This window comes from Pantherophis guttatus, chromosome 3, assembly GCF_059756535.1.
Source record: "Pantherophis guttatus breed Tessera chromosome 3, ASM5975653v1, whole genome shotgun sequence".
NCBI lineage: Eukaryota > Metazoa > Chordata > Lepidosauria > Squamata > Colubridae > Pantherophis > Pantherophis guttatus.
Window position 1 is genome coordinate 86,971,157 of NC_142065.1, and position 18,784 is coordinate 86,989,940.

At 35.7% G+C, this 18,784-nt stretch overlaps 1 protein-coding gene across 4 annotated transcripts in view; it reads right to left on the reverse strand.

Moving 5' to 3' along the window:
• SASS6 (SAS-6 centriolar assembly protein) overlaps positions 1–18,784 on the reverse strand; it is a 20,726-nt gene continuing 1,942 nt past the window's right edge. For 2 of the 4 annotated variants that reach the window (XM_034437335.2, XM_034437337.2), the window contains exons 2-17: positions 15,954–16,014; positions 12,371–12,450; positions 11,550–11,654; positions 9,957–10,128; positions 9,210–9,287; positions 8,630–8,749; positions 8,350–8,541; positions 7,939–8,133; positions 7,047–7,136; positions 6,782–6,961; positions 6,146–6,227; positions 5,079–5,197; positions 4,490–4,615; positions 3,594–3,691; positions 2,351–2,445; positions 1–2,233 (exon numbers count right to left, since the gene is read on the reverse strand). In XM_034437335.2, the coding sequence (XP_034293226.2) occupies positions 2,145–2,233; positions 2,351–2,445; positions 3,594–3,691; positions 4,490–4,615; positions 5,079–5,197; positions 6,146–6,227; positions 6,782–6,961; positions 7,047–7,136; positions 7,939–8,133; positions 8,350–8,541; positions 8,630–8,749; positions 9,210–9,287; positions 9,957–10,128; positions 11,550–11,654; positions 12,371–12,450; positions 15,954–16,014 (1,882 nt within the window). In that variant the 3' untranslated portion in view covers positions 1–2,144. Of the gene's footprint in view, positions 2,234–2,350; positions 2,446–3,593; positions 3,692–4,489; positions 4,616–5,078; positions 5,198–6,145; positions 6,228–6,781; positions 6,962–7,046; positions 7,137–7,938; positions 8,134–8,349; positions 8,542–8,629; positions 8,750–9,209; positions 9,288–9,956; positions 10,129–11,549; positions 11,655–12,370; positions 12,451–13,294; positions 13,452–15,953; positions 16,015–18,784 lie in introns of all 4 variants that reach the window. The other 2 variants (XM_087891123.1, XM_034437336.2) reach the window with 2 other exon arrangements.

Here is an 18,784-nt window from a genome sequence, read left to right on the forward strand (position 1 = left end):
AACGATTGTGCAATAACACATTTAAATGATTTATTTTTCACTCAATATACAGAATTACAAATATATGTATATACCAAAAAGCCACTAAATCCAAACCACAATCCTTAAAATATCTTGAATCTTTTAAACCCAAGCAATAGAAGGGATTTCAGTTCACATTTTAAGTTACCAAGTTTACGTGTTAGATTTATCTAAATGTATATTTGACAAAAATTACAAGATACGCAGAGCAGTTCTGTTTGAAAAAAAGTATGTAATAAAATCCCATTAAAGGAGATTATATGGGACTATCTTTAGATATTTTCCAGCTACAATTATGATGAGGTTCTTAAAGCATGCTAAAACTTTTCTCCTGCATTTCATAAAACTTAAAATTGGCTGGACTATGCCAATTTTTGCTGATTTGATTCAATTAGAGGCCCCGTTGTCCTATTGTGAAATGAAATGGCTCCTCTGGCTAGAAAGATTTGTGATTTTTATCTTTCCATGCAGCACTAGTATATTACATCTTTTTCACGGGAACCCCTATGGTCAAAAACAGCAAGAAGTTGTGAACCTTATCACCCTTTACAGTAAATAAAACTGGGCAGCAGAGGTCTATATATAAGACACTGTACAGACATTGTTCCCCACATTCAATAGACTGATATGTAACATTGAAACAATTTCCAGGCAAATAGAAAACCAAATATTTTACAATTGTGAGCAGACCATCTAGAATTGAAAACATTTGAATAGAATAAGTTCAAAACATTTTACATTCAAAACAGTTCTCAAGTAACTGTTTTAAAGCAAAATGGTTTGCACGTTTCTATTGAACAGCAGCAAAAATAACATCCTGTTAATTTTTCTGATATTAGATCACAGCTTAATGTATTAGGTGCCAGTATGTGAATATGATGCAACAGACCAGTTCCAGACATAACATTTCAATTTAAATATACGTTGCAAAATCAAATGCTTAAAAAAAGGCATTCATTATGTTCAGACAGCAAACTAAACTCAGTGACAAAAGTATGTTACAATGGAGGGAAAAATTGCCAAAAATATACCAACATCCAGCAATGGTTTTAAGTACTGTTTTCTAAACCCTGGAGAAAATGTGCCAATATTGTTAACTAACAGCACAGGAATTCTAAATTTCTGTAAACCCAAAACCAAATGTTTATTATAGATTTGTGGGCACTAGTACTGCATTCCTAATTTACATTTAATACTGGTAGATCCATTAAAATTACTAAAATCAATTTGCAAAGCTGGGTTCAAATGCATTCCAAAGGTAATATAAAGAACTTGACTGAGCCAGTTTATATTTTTCTACCAGCATGGTTAGAAACCATTGTGTTTAAAAATGGTTTCATTACTTCAGACATGGTCATATAATAATTTTTATTTATGGCCAAGACACCCCTATGATTTGCTATTCAAGCTGGAAATGTGTAGTTTGGCCATGTAGAAGCATCATTACATAATCTTTACATCTATAAATAATTGGAAAAAAATCCACTTAGACACAATTTTAACATCTGTACATTCTTTTTGATATAATAATCAAAAACTGCTAAATGAAAGATAGCATGAAAGTTTATGCTGACATACATAGTAGATTCAGGAGTCTCGCACCTTATCCCATCTGCCATAACCCTCCCTGAGATTGCAGTATTATATAGTTAGAACAATAAGGAAGATTTATTTGCATTACATTGAATTTAAGCAGAACTCAAAAAAATTAAGCTCCAAAATTCTGCAGACAATTCTGTTTGTGTCAGGTAAATTCCTCCTTAAGCCTTCCACAATTTCTTCATTTTTGAGCCCCACATTCCATAAACTTCTGGCATAGAAACAACAAATCATTCTTATCAGGTAGTGCATTTTTGATACCTGAAACTGAAATATGCAAAAATACAAACGAACTATTAGGGAACAACCAAATATAATCTAGACATCTATCCATTAGATAAAGAAATACCCATTTTATTTTGTAGAAAAACATAAGTTTAAGCATCCTAGAACTGGTTCACTTTAGTACCCAGAAATCTATTTAGTAAAAATGTAATGTTGATACTTCAAAAAGGAAACAAATGCATGTAACTGATAAATCATTTAAAAAATCAAAATTGTTGTAAACCTTTCATTACAACATGCTATCCAGGAAAGTAGGCAGAGGTTTTAGAAGGTGCTGCAGGCTTGCATGGAATCTGCACTTTTTTTGGTGCAGAGGCCTTCATATATCCTGCAATGATAAAAATCGATCTTGAAATATCTTACATTTTCAGAGATTATGAACAAATTTTTATTTTAATTAAATATATGTATATATTTATATATATATATATATATACATGTTTACCTGTGTTTTGAGTTGTGTTTTGATTGAGTCCTCTTAAAGGTATGCTATCATCCCTTTTCTTTAAATACTTTGTTTCCAATCCCAAGTTTTCACCACTAAGTCAAAAGAAAATAGAACTGCTGTAAGCACTCATCTATTTAGGAGTTTCCTAAGGAAAATCTGTAAGAATTCCAAATACAATTCCAGATCTCCTATGAATTACTGTGTTTAAAAGACAGCAAGCCCATGAATGCTGATCTCAAAATCATATCCTGAGGACAGAAATTCCTACATTCAAGGCTTAATTCCTTAAATTTAAAATGGTTATATTAATTCCTCAAAAGTGTTTGTCTCTGGAAACCTGCTTTTTCTGCTAACAGACTATCTCACCTTCGTAAAGCCTATATCATACCTAAGCAATATCTTTTTCGAGCATCATACAAAGTAGGTAGAGAGTGGGACATGACTTGTCAGATTGATCACAGCACTGATATACAGTGCACTGACAAAATTTAAGAGAGCCAGTCAGGCAGATGAAAGTTCTTAGGCATACCTTATAATTGTTCCTATGGCATTTTTGTTATTAGGAGCTATGTTCCTTGAAGTGATGACATTCTGCTTAGACTCTGGGGAAATGAAAACGGATCTAGTCCCTGGAAAAATTCAGTTTTTTGCTTTTAGATGCTTCTCCATTGATCTATTTTCCTCTAAAATTTATTACTGTGGGTACTATATAACCTGAATCACTGTTAAAATTCACCAAGATATATTCTGTTTGCCTGAAGGCATCCTAATATCCACCCCACTCCACCTCAGCTATAAAAGAAAAAAAAAGACTAAGTTTTTTTTTCTATACTATGGGAGGGGGGAATATCTTCTCAATTTAAAGTTAATTTTCTTTCAGATATACAGGATATAACTTCATAGTTCACTCCTTATTAGAGGAGTAACTAAATACTTAAAAATTATGTCTGGAGGGGGATGGTGGAAAGAACATATGTTAAAGCAATGTTCCTTCCAAAAGGTAATGAGAAAACCTATTTTTGCACAAGTCATAGGAGGAAGTAACTGTTTTCTTGCATTTAGAACACTGATTACTTCTAGAAGTGACACTGGTTGCTTTCACTTTGCACATTTCTTCAACCCTTTGGTCTCTACCCTAGATGGTTCTGTTTCCTCCCAATTCCCAAGTTTGCCTTCCTATTCAAGTCCAATGTTTCCCATTTTCTCCTCAGATCCACTCGTCTCCTGCTCAACCACTTACTTTTCTTTATTTGCTGAATGACTTATCAGCCCAGGAATCCCTGGCTGGGCATCTAAACATCTGTTCGTTTCTGAGAGCTGCACATTGAAGTGAACCTGCTGGAAAAATAATTTTTTCAATATTATATTTTTGCCATTTTATGTATCAAAGCCTTAGTCATACAATATTACATGTAAGAAAAATTATACATGTTGTTACAGAAATGTTTAATGATTGAACAGTATAGATTGTCAATATATTTATTTAAAGCAGAATTAAATTAGCTTTCTCAAAGAGTAGTAATAAATTGTCTGCCATTACCACTGACATCTAATTTACAATAAATCACAGCCATAATACTATCCGTATGGTTCACTCATAGAACTTGCCTGTCTTTTGCATGACAATATTAGCTGTTACAAAAATGGATGGCTTTGTTTTAGCATCTATGTACTTGCACAATCACTTTGTCAATAATGTTTTAAGGAGTTGGAATAATATTCTACATTAAATACAGATGGCCCCATTCTTCCTACTTTTTCTAAAGTCTTAAGCTCTTGGCTTTTTCTTCAAGCACTTGGTAGAATTTGTTTTATCTATTTTATTGTTGACTTTTGTAGGTTCCTTTTTTCTGTATGCTGGCCTGAATTATTTTGAGAGGTTGGCTATATGCATATCGACTGGGGGATTATTCTGGCCATTCAGGTCTATACATAAGGAACTGGATGACAAACATATGGAGTATTTAGGATTTCTTTTCATCTCTCATCCCTTATGCTTTTCCCCACAGATGGTAGTCACCCAGAGTACCAGAAGAGAAGGATTTTGTTTTGGGCATATATCAATAAAATGGAAATGACATGACTTGATACAACGTAATAGAACTTTATTAAAAATAAACATCTTAAATTCCTTGCCTTTGTTCCTGATATTTGTTGGTTGGTATTTTTTACAGCAGTTGCTTCTGGGAAGCTTTGGAAAGCTAGCAAGGGGGAGATGGGATAGTTCAGTCCTGAGTTTAAAGACGTAATCCTATTATCAGCCTGTTAAAAAACAAAAAACAAAAACAAATTGATTCATACTTGTCTTTGTTTAAAGCAAACATAGTCAAAGTTCATACATATTACTATTTATATCCCACTTCATATTTTGCCTAGGTCTAAACTTAATTTGCTTGAAGCTAAGATCTCTGCTTTTGCCAAGACTTGGTTTGAATCCCAGTCTGAAACATTTGCTCTCCTCTCTGACCCTACATAGAAGTTTACCATCCTACCATTGATAGGATAGCAAAAGAAGCAAATGGAGGGAAATATGCTAATCTCAAGTCTCCTATTTTTATCAGGAGGAAGGGAAATTGCTCAATTCCAACTAGGCCCCACGAGCCATCCATTTTTGAAGAATTTATGCGAAGTATGCACTCCCACTAAATTTCGTTTTTTTAAAAATTAAACTATGAAAGATAGCAATGTGGTATCAAAGATGAATACACAAGATTTTTACTATTACCATACTATGAGGAGAGCTGCCAGTTCTTGAAACAGTGTTGCTAGAAGTAGATGTTCCTAGCATTTCTTGCTTCCTTGTCAGCTGAATTTCATTTAATTGTTTATTCAGCCATGTGATGACTGCAAAGAAACAACACATTTCACTTTTCATTCCAATTATTTTTAATTTTAAAACAAAATCATAATTAAATTATGAATGTGTCTGGATAGACTACGATTTCAAAGTTAAATTTATATTCAGAATAGAGTTAAAGGAGTTCTCTTCCAAGCAAAGATTTACAGAATTGCAGTCTTAGTTTTAATATGATTAGGAACAGATAAATCCTATGTGACAAGATGGAACTTCTATGTATCATTGTAAGTTATTCATTGCAAGGGAAACAAAATAAATGCATGGGTTGCATTAATTCAGAAAAAGGAAATGAATATTAAATGCCAGGAGGGAAAATAAAATGGCATTCCTCAGAATCATTCTTCAATATCCCTACCCTCAAAAAACCTCCAAATATTTAAAAAAGAATGTCACCTTTATCTTAAATCCAACATTCACAATTATTGCCTAGCCCCGTGATGGCGAACCTATGGCACGCGGAGCCATATTGGTGGGCACGCGAGCGTTGCCCTAGCTCAGCTCCAGCACACATGCATGCGCTGGCCAGTTCATTTTCGGGCCTTCTGGGCCCACTGGAAGTCAGCAAATGGGCTGTTTCTGGCCTCCAGAGGGCCTCCGGGGGGTGGGGAAGACTGTTTTCACCCTCCCCAAGCTCCTAGAAAACCTCTGGAGCAGGGGAGGGCGAAAAACAGGCCTGCTGGGTCCACCATGCCATCACATGCCAAAAGCGGGGGGAGCATGGGGGGTCGCGGGCATAGAATTATCGGTATGGGCACGCAAGCACGTGACCATCCCACACTCACCCACTTTTGGCACGTGATGGCGAAAAGGTTAGCCATCACTGGCCTAGCCCAAACCTAAGATAATATCTCCTAATAAATTCTATATATTAAAATATATTAAAATATACACTGTTGAAAGAATTAGATAGTAGTTAATGCAAGAAAATCACATACCATTTTCATTTGTTTTGAGAAGATGTTTGCTTTCTTCCAGCTTTTGTACTGTAGCTTCTAATTGTTCCTGCAATTTGCATATCTGAAATATTTTCATATTATTAGTTATCTGCAATATTTTTATCGATATCAACAAAACAATATTTCAAAATTAATGTCAAAAGAAACTTTTCCTAAATAATAAACATCATTGTATAAGTCGTTCTTGAAATTTAAATAAATAAATAAATAGGTAAATATATAGGCAAGTTTGTTTTAAAGGCCATAAAACAAAAATACCTCAGAGTATTTCAAAGCAGCTAGAAGCTTCTAATTAACATTATCTGACCCTTAAAAAAGGAAAACAAGGTTCAAGTCTTGTTTATTCTTGGATATCACTAGAAAAATCCAGGACAGTAAATAAGGTTGGAAAATAGGAAAAAAGAATTCCTTAATAATAGTAAATCATTTTGCTAAGAAACCATTTTTCTCAAAGAAACTTACAAGGACGTAATGTGACCAAGAAATGAGTTAAAACTGAGGAAATATTTACTTCATTCCAGAGAAGAGTGGATTTATAGGAAAAAAGAAAATATTTCTGATGAATGGAAACCTTGTTTAAGCATTTATTATATAGAAGCAAGACTCTTCAGTTACCTCTTGTTCTTTCTCTCGAAGAGAACTTTCCACTTCCTGTAATTCCTTTTGTTCTTTCTGTAGTTTTTCTTCCTTTTCAGCCAAGAGCTTTTCTTGCTGAACTGTTACTGTGTTTTTCAATTTCAACTTATTCATTAACGTTTTTACATCTCCTTGCAGTTTCTTTATTATCTCATTGGCCTGGAAACAATATTACAATATACTAAATGATGATCAGTTGAAATCAAACCATAAACATAAACAAGAATACTATGCTTAAGCAAACCTTAAGGAACTCAGTTGACAGAGCTTTCAGTGAGGTTTCCAGTTTTCCTATCTGAAGTTGTTTCTTTTCTGCATTTTCTTCCAGGTTTGCCTTTTAAAGAATATATAATGTTAGGAAGATTATGTAACAAATAAAAAAGTGAAAATCTGCATGGATTGGTTTCCAAATATACAAGGAACTGGTAGTTCTGCAAATCCTATAATGTGGTCTGTAAAACCAGCAGCACTTTGAAAGTTTAATGTGTTATTAAACAGCAATATGTTCTACAATCTATAATTTGGGGGTGGGGGAGGAAGATGGTGTATGCAATGTGTTTGAACTTCTAAACACTGCCAAGTTCTAGTGAAGAATATTACTAGGTTGGCAAAGCAGTTTCAGATTGTCAAAAATTATGTTCTATGTTAACAATAAAATAAGCTACTTTCAATTAAAAAAAATAAATAACAGACTACGATGCCACAAAGGTTCTACTTTTCATATAATGTAAACCTTATAGGTAATACACAGACATGCTCTATATTCCAAAGCTGAAATCAAAAAGATGCCTCCTTAAATAAGCTATGTTTTTCCCTTGGCTTGCAAGGTAGCCATACAACCTCAGGAAAATAAGTTTGAGTTGAGGAGGCAGAGTATGATAAACTGCTTTAAAATGGCTATGACTACTCAGTTTCCTCCTCCTGGAATCATGAAGCTATCTAGCTTTTTAAAACAGGTACTGACAGGTATAACTTAAGTGTTCATGTCTCCGCCAATGGAGCTTTTTATTGTCAGATCAGACAGCACATGCCTAGTCACATGCACTTAGCCAAACACATAATGTATCATTTTAGATCATAATGAACTTTAATGACTACATTTGTTATAATAGTACAATAGAAAAAATTCTAGGAACCTTTTGCTCTTGTGTGGCTTCTAATACTTCTTTTGTTCTGGCAACAAGCTGGTCCTTATCTTTGATCTCTTGTTCCAAAACAGCAACTCTCATTTGCAGTTGATTAACTTGCTTCTCCTTTTCATGGCATTCAGCATCTAAGGTAGTATTCTCCCGACGTAAGGATAGAACTTCTTGCTTTATTCTTTGGCATTCCTTATCAAATGGAAAAATAAAGCATTCTAAAGTATTTTAAAGATTTGAACTTGATTTAAAAAGTAGGTATACACTGCAACAATTGTTTAGATCACACACCTATTATAATGTGGAATATTTGCTGTATTTTCAGTTGCTTCTAAACTATACAATTAGAAATTGTAAGTCATGAAAATCAGATCTTTAAATAGACACAAACTGGCAAATGTTACATACATCTTCTGCACTTGATAATTTTGCTTTAAGTTCCCTGACAGTTGAATCGCCTTTGTATCTCCTTTCCATTAAGTCTTTGTTAGCAAGTTCCAGCTCCTTCAGCCTGTTCTGTAGTTGCTGGACAGTTTTCTGATGCAGGTTTTCCAATTCTCTTTTCTGTTGATCATTCTGTTGCTGATAATGTGCTTGTGCCTATGAAAAATAGAAAATGTTTTAATATTTCCTAATTTTAAATTTTTAAAAGGAAGCATTTGTTTTATACACTGTATTATTTACATACCTGCAGAGTTTTTTCTTTCTCGTTTGACAATTCCTGAGTATGTTTACTATTCAGTGATGCTATCTTGGAGGCCCATTCGCTTCTTAAATTATCTAGTTCTCTGCTCTTTTCAGACAAGGTCTAAGAGAAAAAAGCATAATCACTAGGCTTTCATATAATGCTAGAATTTAACTCTAAGTGTTTTATTAAAGGATGACACTCATAATGTCTTATTTGTCTATTTTAAAAATATAGCAATATAAACATTGTATGCCTTCACAATTCTATATTAATCTAAATTGTTTTCTTTTTTAAACAGGGTTGTAGCACATTAAGACATATGTTTCCTCTAATGAATTAGGCTTTCACCTACTTAGGCTTATGATACAGCTAATTTGTTATTCTTCAAGGTATAGTAACACTTTGCTAACTTTGCTACAAATGTGCTATTCTGATAAAATTTTCTTTATTTCTATATATTTCAATAATACATGTTCCATTAGCTTTATAGTTAGATATTCTTGATAAAACATAGTTAAAATAGCTACATATATTTATTTTGGTTTTCTGTAAATTGGGGCATACTGAAGCTTTCTCTTACCTGCTGTGTATAATTCAGTTGTCTTGTAAGGTCCTCCTCTGTTCTGCTAAGTTTCTGTTCCAGAAATAACTTTTCTTCCTATAAACAATTGAAAGTTTCTCAGTCAATATATTTTCAGTCTACAAAATGATTAGTTGCAATTAGTAGTAGATATACTCTCCTGGACATTGGAGGACTTTTTCATCAGTCAATGTACATTGGCTTATACTATAAGACTGCCTTATTTAGCACATCATTTACAAGCATATTTATACTACAGGAGTTACACAGACTGTTTTTCTAAATATTTTAGAATATTCATTCTAAACTAGATAAGGGTGAAATCTCAATTTAGACTTCAGTAACAAAGGACCTTGGATTCAATGGATCATTTGCCTCTCACATGATCTATTAAACTAAGATTTCATTGCATTGCTATCAATCAATTCTAAAAATATAAAGAATGTTAAAGCTAGGATATTAGTGAGTCTTAAATTTAATACCATGTACCATTTAACTTCATCTTTTACTTCTCTTAATGACCAAAAATAATTGCCAAAAAAGGCAACACTTAACTGTATGTACCCTGTTTCCCCCAAAATAAGACATCCCCTGATAATAAGCCCAATTGGGCTTTTGAGTGCATGGCAATAAGGCCAAGCACTTATTTCAGGGTTCAAAAAGATATAAGACAGGATCTTATTTTCGGGGAAACACAGTATGTATGTACGTACATATGTATGTACGTAACTGAAACTATCATTTTACCTTAGTAGATTTGAGGCAGGATGCCAAAAATTTCTTGATTTCAGCATCATTTCCTGGTAAGAATTTTAGTGATAAATGGGTAAGATGTTTAAATGGATTTGTCTCAACCACATTTAGAAATGAAGGCGTGTGATCTAAACTAGATCCTGAAGAAACCAGCTGTAGCAAAAACCTAAAAAGAAGAAAATATCACATATAACAAAATACAAGTTACCCTCTCAAAACCCTGCCTTCTCAAAAAAGGCAAAGCTACTTATAATCCCTAAGTAACAATGGGAAATCTTTGCTGATGGAACATTTTAGTAGTCTAAAATCCCTTTCAGTGCACTGCTAAAACTCAACACTGTGTTTTTTTGTGATTTTTAGAATACAACAGCTATCCCCAGGCCTCTTCAACCAGCTCCACCATTACCAATTAATGTCACCTCAAGCCCCATGCCATGACCACCTGTCCCAGCATCATACCACAAACCCCCAGCTGCTGTTGCCCCAACATCACAAGCTGAAGCTGCCCTTTGGCACAAACCCTCAGCTATCATTTTTGGCTGCCCTGCATAGTGGCATTCCTCAGAGTCAATAGCAGTGACACCTGGGCTAAGGTAGAGGCTTGGGACCTTCAGCAGACTTGCCCTGCCTCTGCTGCCCTACTTCAGTCCTAGAGCAATTGGCAAAGCTCCTGCCACCAAGGAATACTGCCTCAATCTCCATACTATGGCCAGCCAACCCAACACTGTGGTGCAAAGCCTCAGCCACTGCCACAAAGTTCCATCTACCTAGCTACAGCCGCCCCAGCTCTGCAGTGTGAAGCCCCAGTGATAACCACCTCCTCTGCCCTGTGCTCTGCTGTACCCAGCTGACCTTCACTGCCTTCTTCCTATCAACAAGGTGTGCCAGCCTGGCCCTTTATGAGGCAGCTGCAGCCTTGGGGATGCCTCGCAAGACCTCAGAAAGGAGGCATGCAGCTTCAGGAAGAAGTCCACATGCAGCCAGCAGCTGCCTTGTGAAGAACCAGGCCACGTGCAACTTATCCACAGTGGGAGGAAGATGTCGAAAGTGGATGACGGGGCAGCGGAGTGTCGGGAAGAGTGCAGGGCAGTAAAGCACAGGACAGCCAAAGGGCAGAGTGGGGGGAGATAGGCAGGTGGGGGTAAGTTGAAACACACCCTGTAATAGTAAATGCCAAGTGCCTGAATTCAGACCATGTGATTACAGGAGGCTACAAATAGTTGTAACTTTGAGGACCAGGCATAAGTATGATATGATATGCCATCATAACTTTGAACAGTTGCTGAACAAACTGTTAAGTGAGGACTACCTGTAAAATAGAGATATTACTTCTGTTTGTGTTTTCTGCCTGAACTACCCCATAGCGCTAATACCCAGCCCCTAAAGAAATAACAAATAAGGGCAGCTCTGAGCCATCAAAAGGTTTTAGAAGCAAACAAATGAAAATGATCCTATTATCTCTCCTTTTTAAATTTTAGTCTTATTTTCTTGAATTGATATTCTAAATAAATAATAGATTGATTTACAAATGCTATTTATATTCTTTGATTTGAAAATGATATAAAGTACAGTTTATGTATTTCTAACCTTGGGATTTCTTTATCTTGTTCTTGGATACAGTGCTGAAGAAGATCTATAAATCTCTGAGGAAAAGCAGAAAAATCTACCAGAAGACTTTGCTGAAGTTTCAAACTACAAATAAAAAAATTAAAAAAAAAATTACACTTATCAATGTAATGTGTGCTAAGGGCAGATAATTTTCAAGACATTTCTTTCAAAAGCTAAGAATTATAAAGTGTTCGCCTCAAAAAAAAATACAAAACAATTTTCTTACAACCTTTTGGAATGCTACCACAATTTACCTGTCACTTCAATTAATCACTTATTACTGCAGTAATCCTCATTTCCCTTTCTAAAAAAAATATTTATTTTTTAGCCCAGTAGTTTTCATGTAACTAGTAGAATATGATCCTGAAATAAGGGTGCCTCTCTCCTCAAAATGTTGAAAGTCTAAATCAGTGTTTGTCAGTGAAACTTGGCAATATTTAAAATGCATGGACTTCAATTCCCAGAATTCCCCAGTCACTATGATGGGAAAATTCTGGGAATTGAAATCCACACATTTTAAAGTTACTGAGTTTGAAAAATATTGGCCCAAATAGACCCATGGTCTAAGATTAGCATTCAGAATTCATGCAAAAAAAAAGAACAAAACTAAATATATCAAACATCAGTGATAATGTTTCCATATAAGTACTGAGTTATATACTTTACATAATCCTAACAATATAGAGATTAATTTGGTTATTTTTGTAGCAAGACTATTACACCAATATCTTTTATTATTAATGCTGGATAGTGTACTTACAAGTAAATCTATAAAAATCAGAACATTCATGAAAACCTACCTCTGAAAATCTTCCTCAGAAATAACAAGATTATACAGGAAAAAGGGATCTGAATCCTCAGTTAGCCGAACAACTAAATCCTGAAGGAAGAGTGTGAATTTCAAAAATTAAATGAATTTCTCTAGAATAATTATTTCAATTGTACCAAATTGTACTAAATCATATGATTCATAAAATGCTGAAAGCTTCTATTCAACATACAAATCTTGAGCATCACAAAACAATAGCAGAAGTATGAAGTCTAAGAGCAAATCATCACTCCTAAATATTTCAAAAGAGAAGTCTGACTGCAGGATTTATCCAAATCTGTCTTTAAAGTGATGGAAGCCTCCTATCTGATCCATCAACTTTTTTCCCAAGGCCCAGCCCATTTTTCTTGGCCTTTTCCGTTCTACAACTGAAAACAGGCTTATCAATACTATAACTTTGATTCTTAGTCAGCAAATAACATGCTATGTTTACAAGTTCCAATTTTATGGATCTTTTAATTGAATTGTTTTAATAAAGTTTATGGTAGGATACTGGTGTAGAATGAGGTTTCGGAGTTTTTGATCCAGATTCCACTCTTTTACCAACTACGGTATTTAAAAAAGCCATTTTTGAGATATCATGCTTTGGGAATGGAAGCTACATCAGTGTGTTATTGTGAAAGTCAAGTGAAAAGTGGTATGGCCTAGGACTGAAGGGCAACCAACAACATTGATGAACTTCAGGGTGCTATTTGAAGGAGAAGGGCTCCACAAGATCCTGGCAAAGAGCAGTGAAGAAACTATAAATGCCAAGAAACAATTTGCCATCAGCATCCTTGAAGAGGAATAGCATTAGAGGGAGATGGTTAAATGGTGTTAGTAGCCTTGAGAGCCACACCAGTAGTGGGGGCCTGGAGAAGCCTAGCTGCAACATCAGTCCAACAACTATATTCACCTTATTGAGACTGGAAGTTCCCGCAGCATAGCTGTAGCTAGTTTCAATAAAGAAGAATATTTGTAGCTCAGGGTTGAAATGAGGGATCCTTGGTGTTCTCTGAGCTTGATTGTTTTGTTGCATCTGATGATATTACCTAGTTTGGGTAATGAAACGTCTGCAAGAAAACAACCAAGTTCAGTGTAGCTAGTTTTCCAGTGAAAGATCCAGCAAGGGTCAAAAACAGTAGTGCTCTAAGGACATCACAGAGTCTAGGTTAAAACATTTGCTGTTTGAAAAGGAGGAGGGAGAGTTGGCAGAGAAAGATAATATTTTATGTGTGCCTTTGAATCAATGTTCACTCCTGGCAACTGCCTAGACAACTCCCTGCAATTTTCTTGGCAAGATTTCGGAAGTAGTTTGCAGGAAACAAGAGATATATAGCAGAACAAATAAGGTGTTCAAACAGAAATAAAACACAGATGTAATTATAAGAAATAAAGCATAGATACAGAAACATAGGAATAAGGTATCTAGAAATCTAAGCATAACAATAAAAATAAGTACAACACACACCCCCAGTAGCAAATATTTTTGTGTACTAAATCCTCCTCTGTAATAAAGGAAAATAAAATTCACCTCTACTTTGTGATCTGCACCATTCCTCAAAACAACCTATGGTTGTGGAACTGCTATCAATAAATACTTATTCCAATTAGCTAAAGAACCCATAGAGGAAACTTACGTGGTAGTTAACATAAATTCTTTGAAGTCCTCTCTTATTATGCTGCTTATCACTTTTTCTATTGTACATTTACCCCATTTATGCCTCGCCTATTTTCTAAGAGTTCATGGATGAATAAATGGGGATTTAATTTTATAACCAGAACTAGCATTTGAATGACTGGCCTATATTAACCAGTAAATCCTTGGTGGAGTGGAAACTTAAACCTATATCTCACAAAAGCCCAAGCCTTAGCTACTATATTCTGCTAGCTATCAGCTTGTTATGTATCCACAAAAAATCACAATGAAGTGTAAAAACTGTCACTGGAAACAGAACATTCTGGAAAAGTCTGGAACATTGCTTCCCTCAGGACCAAGAGGACTTCTTTCCAGACTGTTATTCTCATGGAGGCTCAGCAATTTCTGAAAGTAAATCCTACAAATTAGAATGTCAGGGTTTTGGCAATTGCCTCAAAGTATTTATTTCAAGCAAGTTTCCCTTTTAACAAGGGTTATTAAAATGAGTTTAAAGAATTTCAGCAATTGAACTATTTTCCTTTTAGAACCACTTCACTCTATCATTACTTTATAGTAAAGTACTCCACTACTTTATAGTGGAGACTTTCTCTGTTTCTTTCTGATGATCTTTCTGTGAGCCAGTGAGATTTATTTTTTTTCCTAATAATAGAGAAACTGTAGCTGGCTGCTTAAAGACTGAAACTTTATCAGTCTGTGAAACAAATTACACAAAAGCAATCTGAGGTGTTCCAAAGGGGAGGGTGTAACCCCCAAAACAGGCTTTGTTCATCCAGGGTACCGTAACTTGAACATCTTGAATTGTTTCTTAGAATAGCATGATCCAGATGATTTCAGCAATAATAGGGACTGGAGGCTAAAACATATGAAGAGTGGTTGCAGGAATTGGGTATGTCTAGTTTAATGAAAAGAAGGATTAGGTATGACGATAGCAGTGTTCTAATATCTCTGTAGGCGGCCACAAAGAAAAAGGGTCAACCTATTGTCCAAAGCACCTGAAGACAGGACAAGAAGCAATGAATGAAAACTAACCAAGGAGAGAACTAACCTAGAACTGAGGAGAAATTTCCTAACAGTTAGAACAATTAATCAGTGGAATGACTTGCCTTCAAAAGTTGTAGGTGCTTCAATACTGGAGGTTTTTAAGAAGAGATTCAACAATTTGTTTGAAATGGTATACAGTTTCCTGTTTGATCAGGGACTAAAAGACCTCCAAGTTCCCTTCCAGCTCCATTATTCTGTTATAATATTCCAGAGTTTTCTGGAGTGTTCTGTTCACAGTTCAACATATTTTGTATATTTTTATTAGATAAGAAAAGAAATATAACATTTCCCCCAAAATAAGATATCCCCTGATAATAAGCCCAATCGAACTTTTGAGCGCATAGCAATAAGGCCAAGTGCTTATTTCAGGGTTCAAAAAAATATGAGACAGGGTCTTATTTTCGGGGAAATATGGTAGCTTTCTCAGCAGACAATTACAAAGTACAAAACTACTAAATAAATGGGAAGGGAAGATATATGAAAATTAGTCATAATGATGTACAGGCTAAGTGAAAGGATGGAGGATAAAGTAACATGGAAATCTGTACAAGAGTATTGAATGAAGGGTAGAAAAGAGACTGAATGAATACAATGATATTTGAAAATATATTATTTGATTAGGTTGTCCTCACTTTGGTCTCAACTTTGCCAATATACAGTTATCATGGAATATTACTTCTAGGTTTATAAGTTCCTTGCTCTGTTCTGTAGTGATGAAATATTATTATTCTTCACAATATTTATTCTGATAAATAATCAGTAAAGTCTATTGTTCACGAAGGCATATGCTTGGCTACAGTTAGCAAATAAAATTTTAAGCAGGATAATTTATTGTAACAACTGAAAACAAAAAGCACAATGAAGGAAATACAACCTTTCTATGAATGGGATTTGTTGTTGATTGCATTTCAACACTCACTCGGACCTTTATTCGTCTGCAAAATACATGAAAGTGCATTCAATATATTGATGTAAATAACAGCAATTTATTCTTCAATTGATAAATGTTGTATTTTAATTCAAGTAAAGGTGATCCATTAAGAGAGTCTGCACAGAATTATATCTATCATAAAAGTCAATATACCATAATTGTCATAAAGTCAATCTTTCCTGCTAGCTTTCCGGAAAGCCCTGAAAATGTGGCTCTACAAGATGCCTGCATTGTTTAGATCAGTTGTCACCAACTTGTGGTCCGTGGACCATTGGTGGTCTGTGAGAAAATTTTGGTGGTCCGCAAAAAAATTATTTGCATTTGTTGTATTGCACTAAATCAGGGGTCCTCAAACTACAGCCCTTGGGACAGATACATGCAATGAACGTTTGTGTTGCTGCAGAGTCTCCCCCTTCGGGGTCTTTTTGTGTGGGTTGGAGGGGGACAGAAATTTCAACTTGGGGTCTGCTTCAGCCTCCTGGTGCAGGGCTTTGGGCGAAGGCTGGAGGGAAGTGCCGCTGGTGTTGAAGAGCCGGAGGACCTTGTTCCAGTGGGACTGCATCATGGCCTGGAACTGGCTGACCATCTCAGCCTGCTGAGCCTCCATGCACCAGGACATGGCTTTGCACTCCCACAGGTCTTCCCTCTGCTTGGAAAGCCTATGCTTGTGGTCCTCAGTGAGGTACTTCTACCAAGCCTCCTTCTCGGTCAGATCCAATTTGAACTGAGCTGCCAACTCTTTCTCGTGGTAGCTGCTTAGCTCCAACAACTGCTTCCTGTTGGGGCCCTAAGGAGCCCGGGCAGAGAGGCGAGGAGTTGCTGGGAGGGGAGGGGTGAGTAGAGGCTGGTGAGGCGCTTCTCGACGTGAGTGACATCAAGTTGGCCACGCCCATCCAGTCATATGACCACCTAGCCATGCTCACCTAGCTGGTCATTAGGCAGATCATATTAGTGGTCCACAGGATTTAAAATTATGAATTTAGTGGTTCCTGAGGTCCGAAAGGTTGCGGCCCCTGGTTTAGATGATTGTAATCACCTGCAGTTTTCTTTTCTATGTTTATTTCTATTTTTTTTATTATTATTATTCTATCATAGTTTTATTGTTATATTATTTCAATTGCTGTTGGTTCAACATATTTTGTATATTTTTACTAGAAAGGAAAAAGATTCACCTAGAATCACGTTCAATAAGATGGATAATTACATAATTCACTAAATAATCAGTTATGATTCTAAATATCACTATATTAATCACCACTCATACCAGTCATTTTTATTAATGCAGCTTAATAACTAGACATTACTTTGCATGAATAACAATATTCAGACAAATATTATGACATGAAAATAGTACCATTCATGTACAAGAAGACAAAGAACCAACAGGTTTGCAAGAAGTGGGGAAATAATTTTTCCTCAGAGAAAAAAATCAAAAGCCTAAAGAGAGTTGAGAATGGAGAATTGGGGTCAGAATATTCCAAGCAACAATCTTGCACTTTTTACCATGGTTTCCGTGGGGTTGTAGTTAGTTCTGAATAGAATATATAAGAAGACTGCACAGTCCTACACAATCTGAGATTACAATTTATAATAATAAATTCCTCCCAAATTCAAGATGGGGATGCCTGGATTTGCCATTTTTAATTGCCATTAATTTTATGAAAAGGTAGGAAAAATTTATTCATGATAAATAATCAGAGCCCTTCAAAGATGAGTATATAGCACATAGCATCAGGTGAGAAATACACTTTCCAAACTATTTTTGGACATTTTAAGATGGTTGCAGGATTCTACTCTCTCTTCTTTCCTTTTTAACCACTGAGTGAGGTCATCTGCCAGTTTGGGATACAGCATCCTCTGTATGCTGATAATACTCAATTATAATATTTTGACTCCAGGGCAACCTAGTAAGACTGTCAAGGTTCTGTCCCAATGCCTGAAGGCAATATAGGTCTGGATGGAGAGGAACTGCTTCTGACTTAAGAATATGAAGATTGAGTAGCTGTGGATATTTGTTTGTCCAGATCTAGGGATATTCCACCCTTGACCTTGAAAAGGTAGCCTTCCCACTTCAATGGTGATAAATAATCTGGGGTTTTGCTGGACTTGCAGCTCCTGCTTCAAGAGCAGGTGTCTGCTACATCCAGCTGGTACCTATTAAACTCTTTCCTATATCGGGGCCTACACTTCCGACAGTCACTCATACCTTAGTTACCTCGCAGCTTGACTACTAAATACTCTACATGGGGCTGCCCTTGAAGACCACCCAGAATCTTCAACTAGTCCAGAATATATCAGTATGCCTATGTAAAACCTGTTTGACAAGCTGCACTAGTTGCCAGTTTGCTTCTAGGTGTGATTCAAGGGGCTACCCTTGTTACCTATGAAGTCCTACATAGTATAATGCCTAATTACCTCAGGGATCACCTGTCTCCCATAACATTTGCCCAGCTAACTCAATCCTTCAGGGTTGGCACTCTCTGGTTTCCTTTATTTATTTATTTATTTATTAAATGTATTTATATGCCGCCATTCTCCCAAAGGACTCAGGGCGGCGAACACAAGTTAAGAAACAAGTACAATAAAATCATAATTTAATCCAAATAATTAATTAGTAGTAAATAATAAAGCCCGGAATCAGTCTTAGCCTATTTGTTTGAAAAGCCAAGTCTTCAAGTCCCGACGGAAGGAGCGGAGATCAGGAGCCGTCCGGAGCTCAGTAGGTAACTTTAATTGAACAATGTCATATCTCAGGATCACTTACGGGGTCCTGA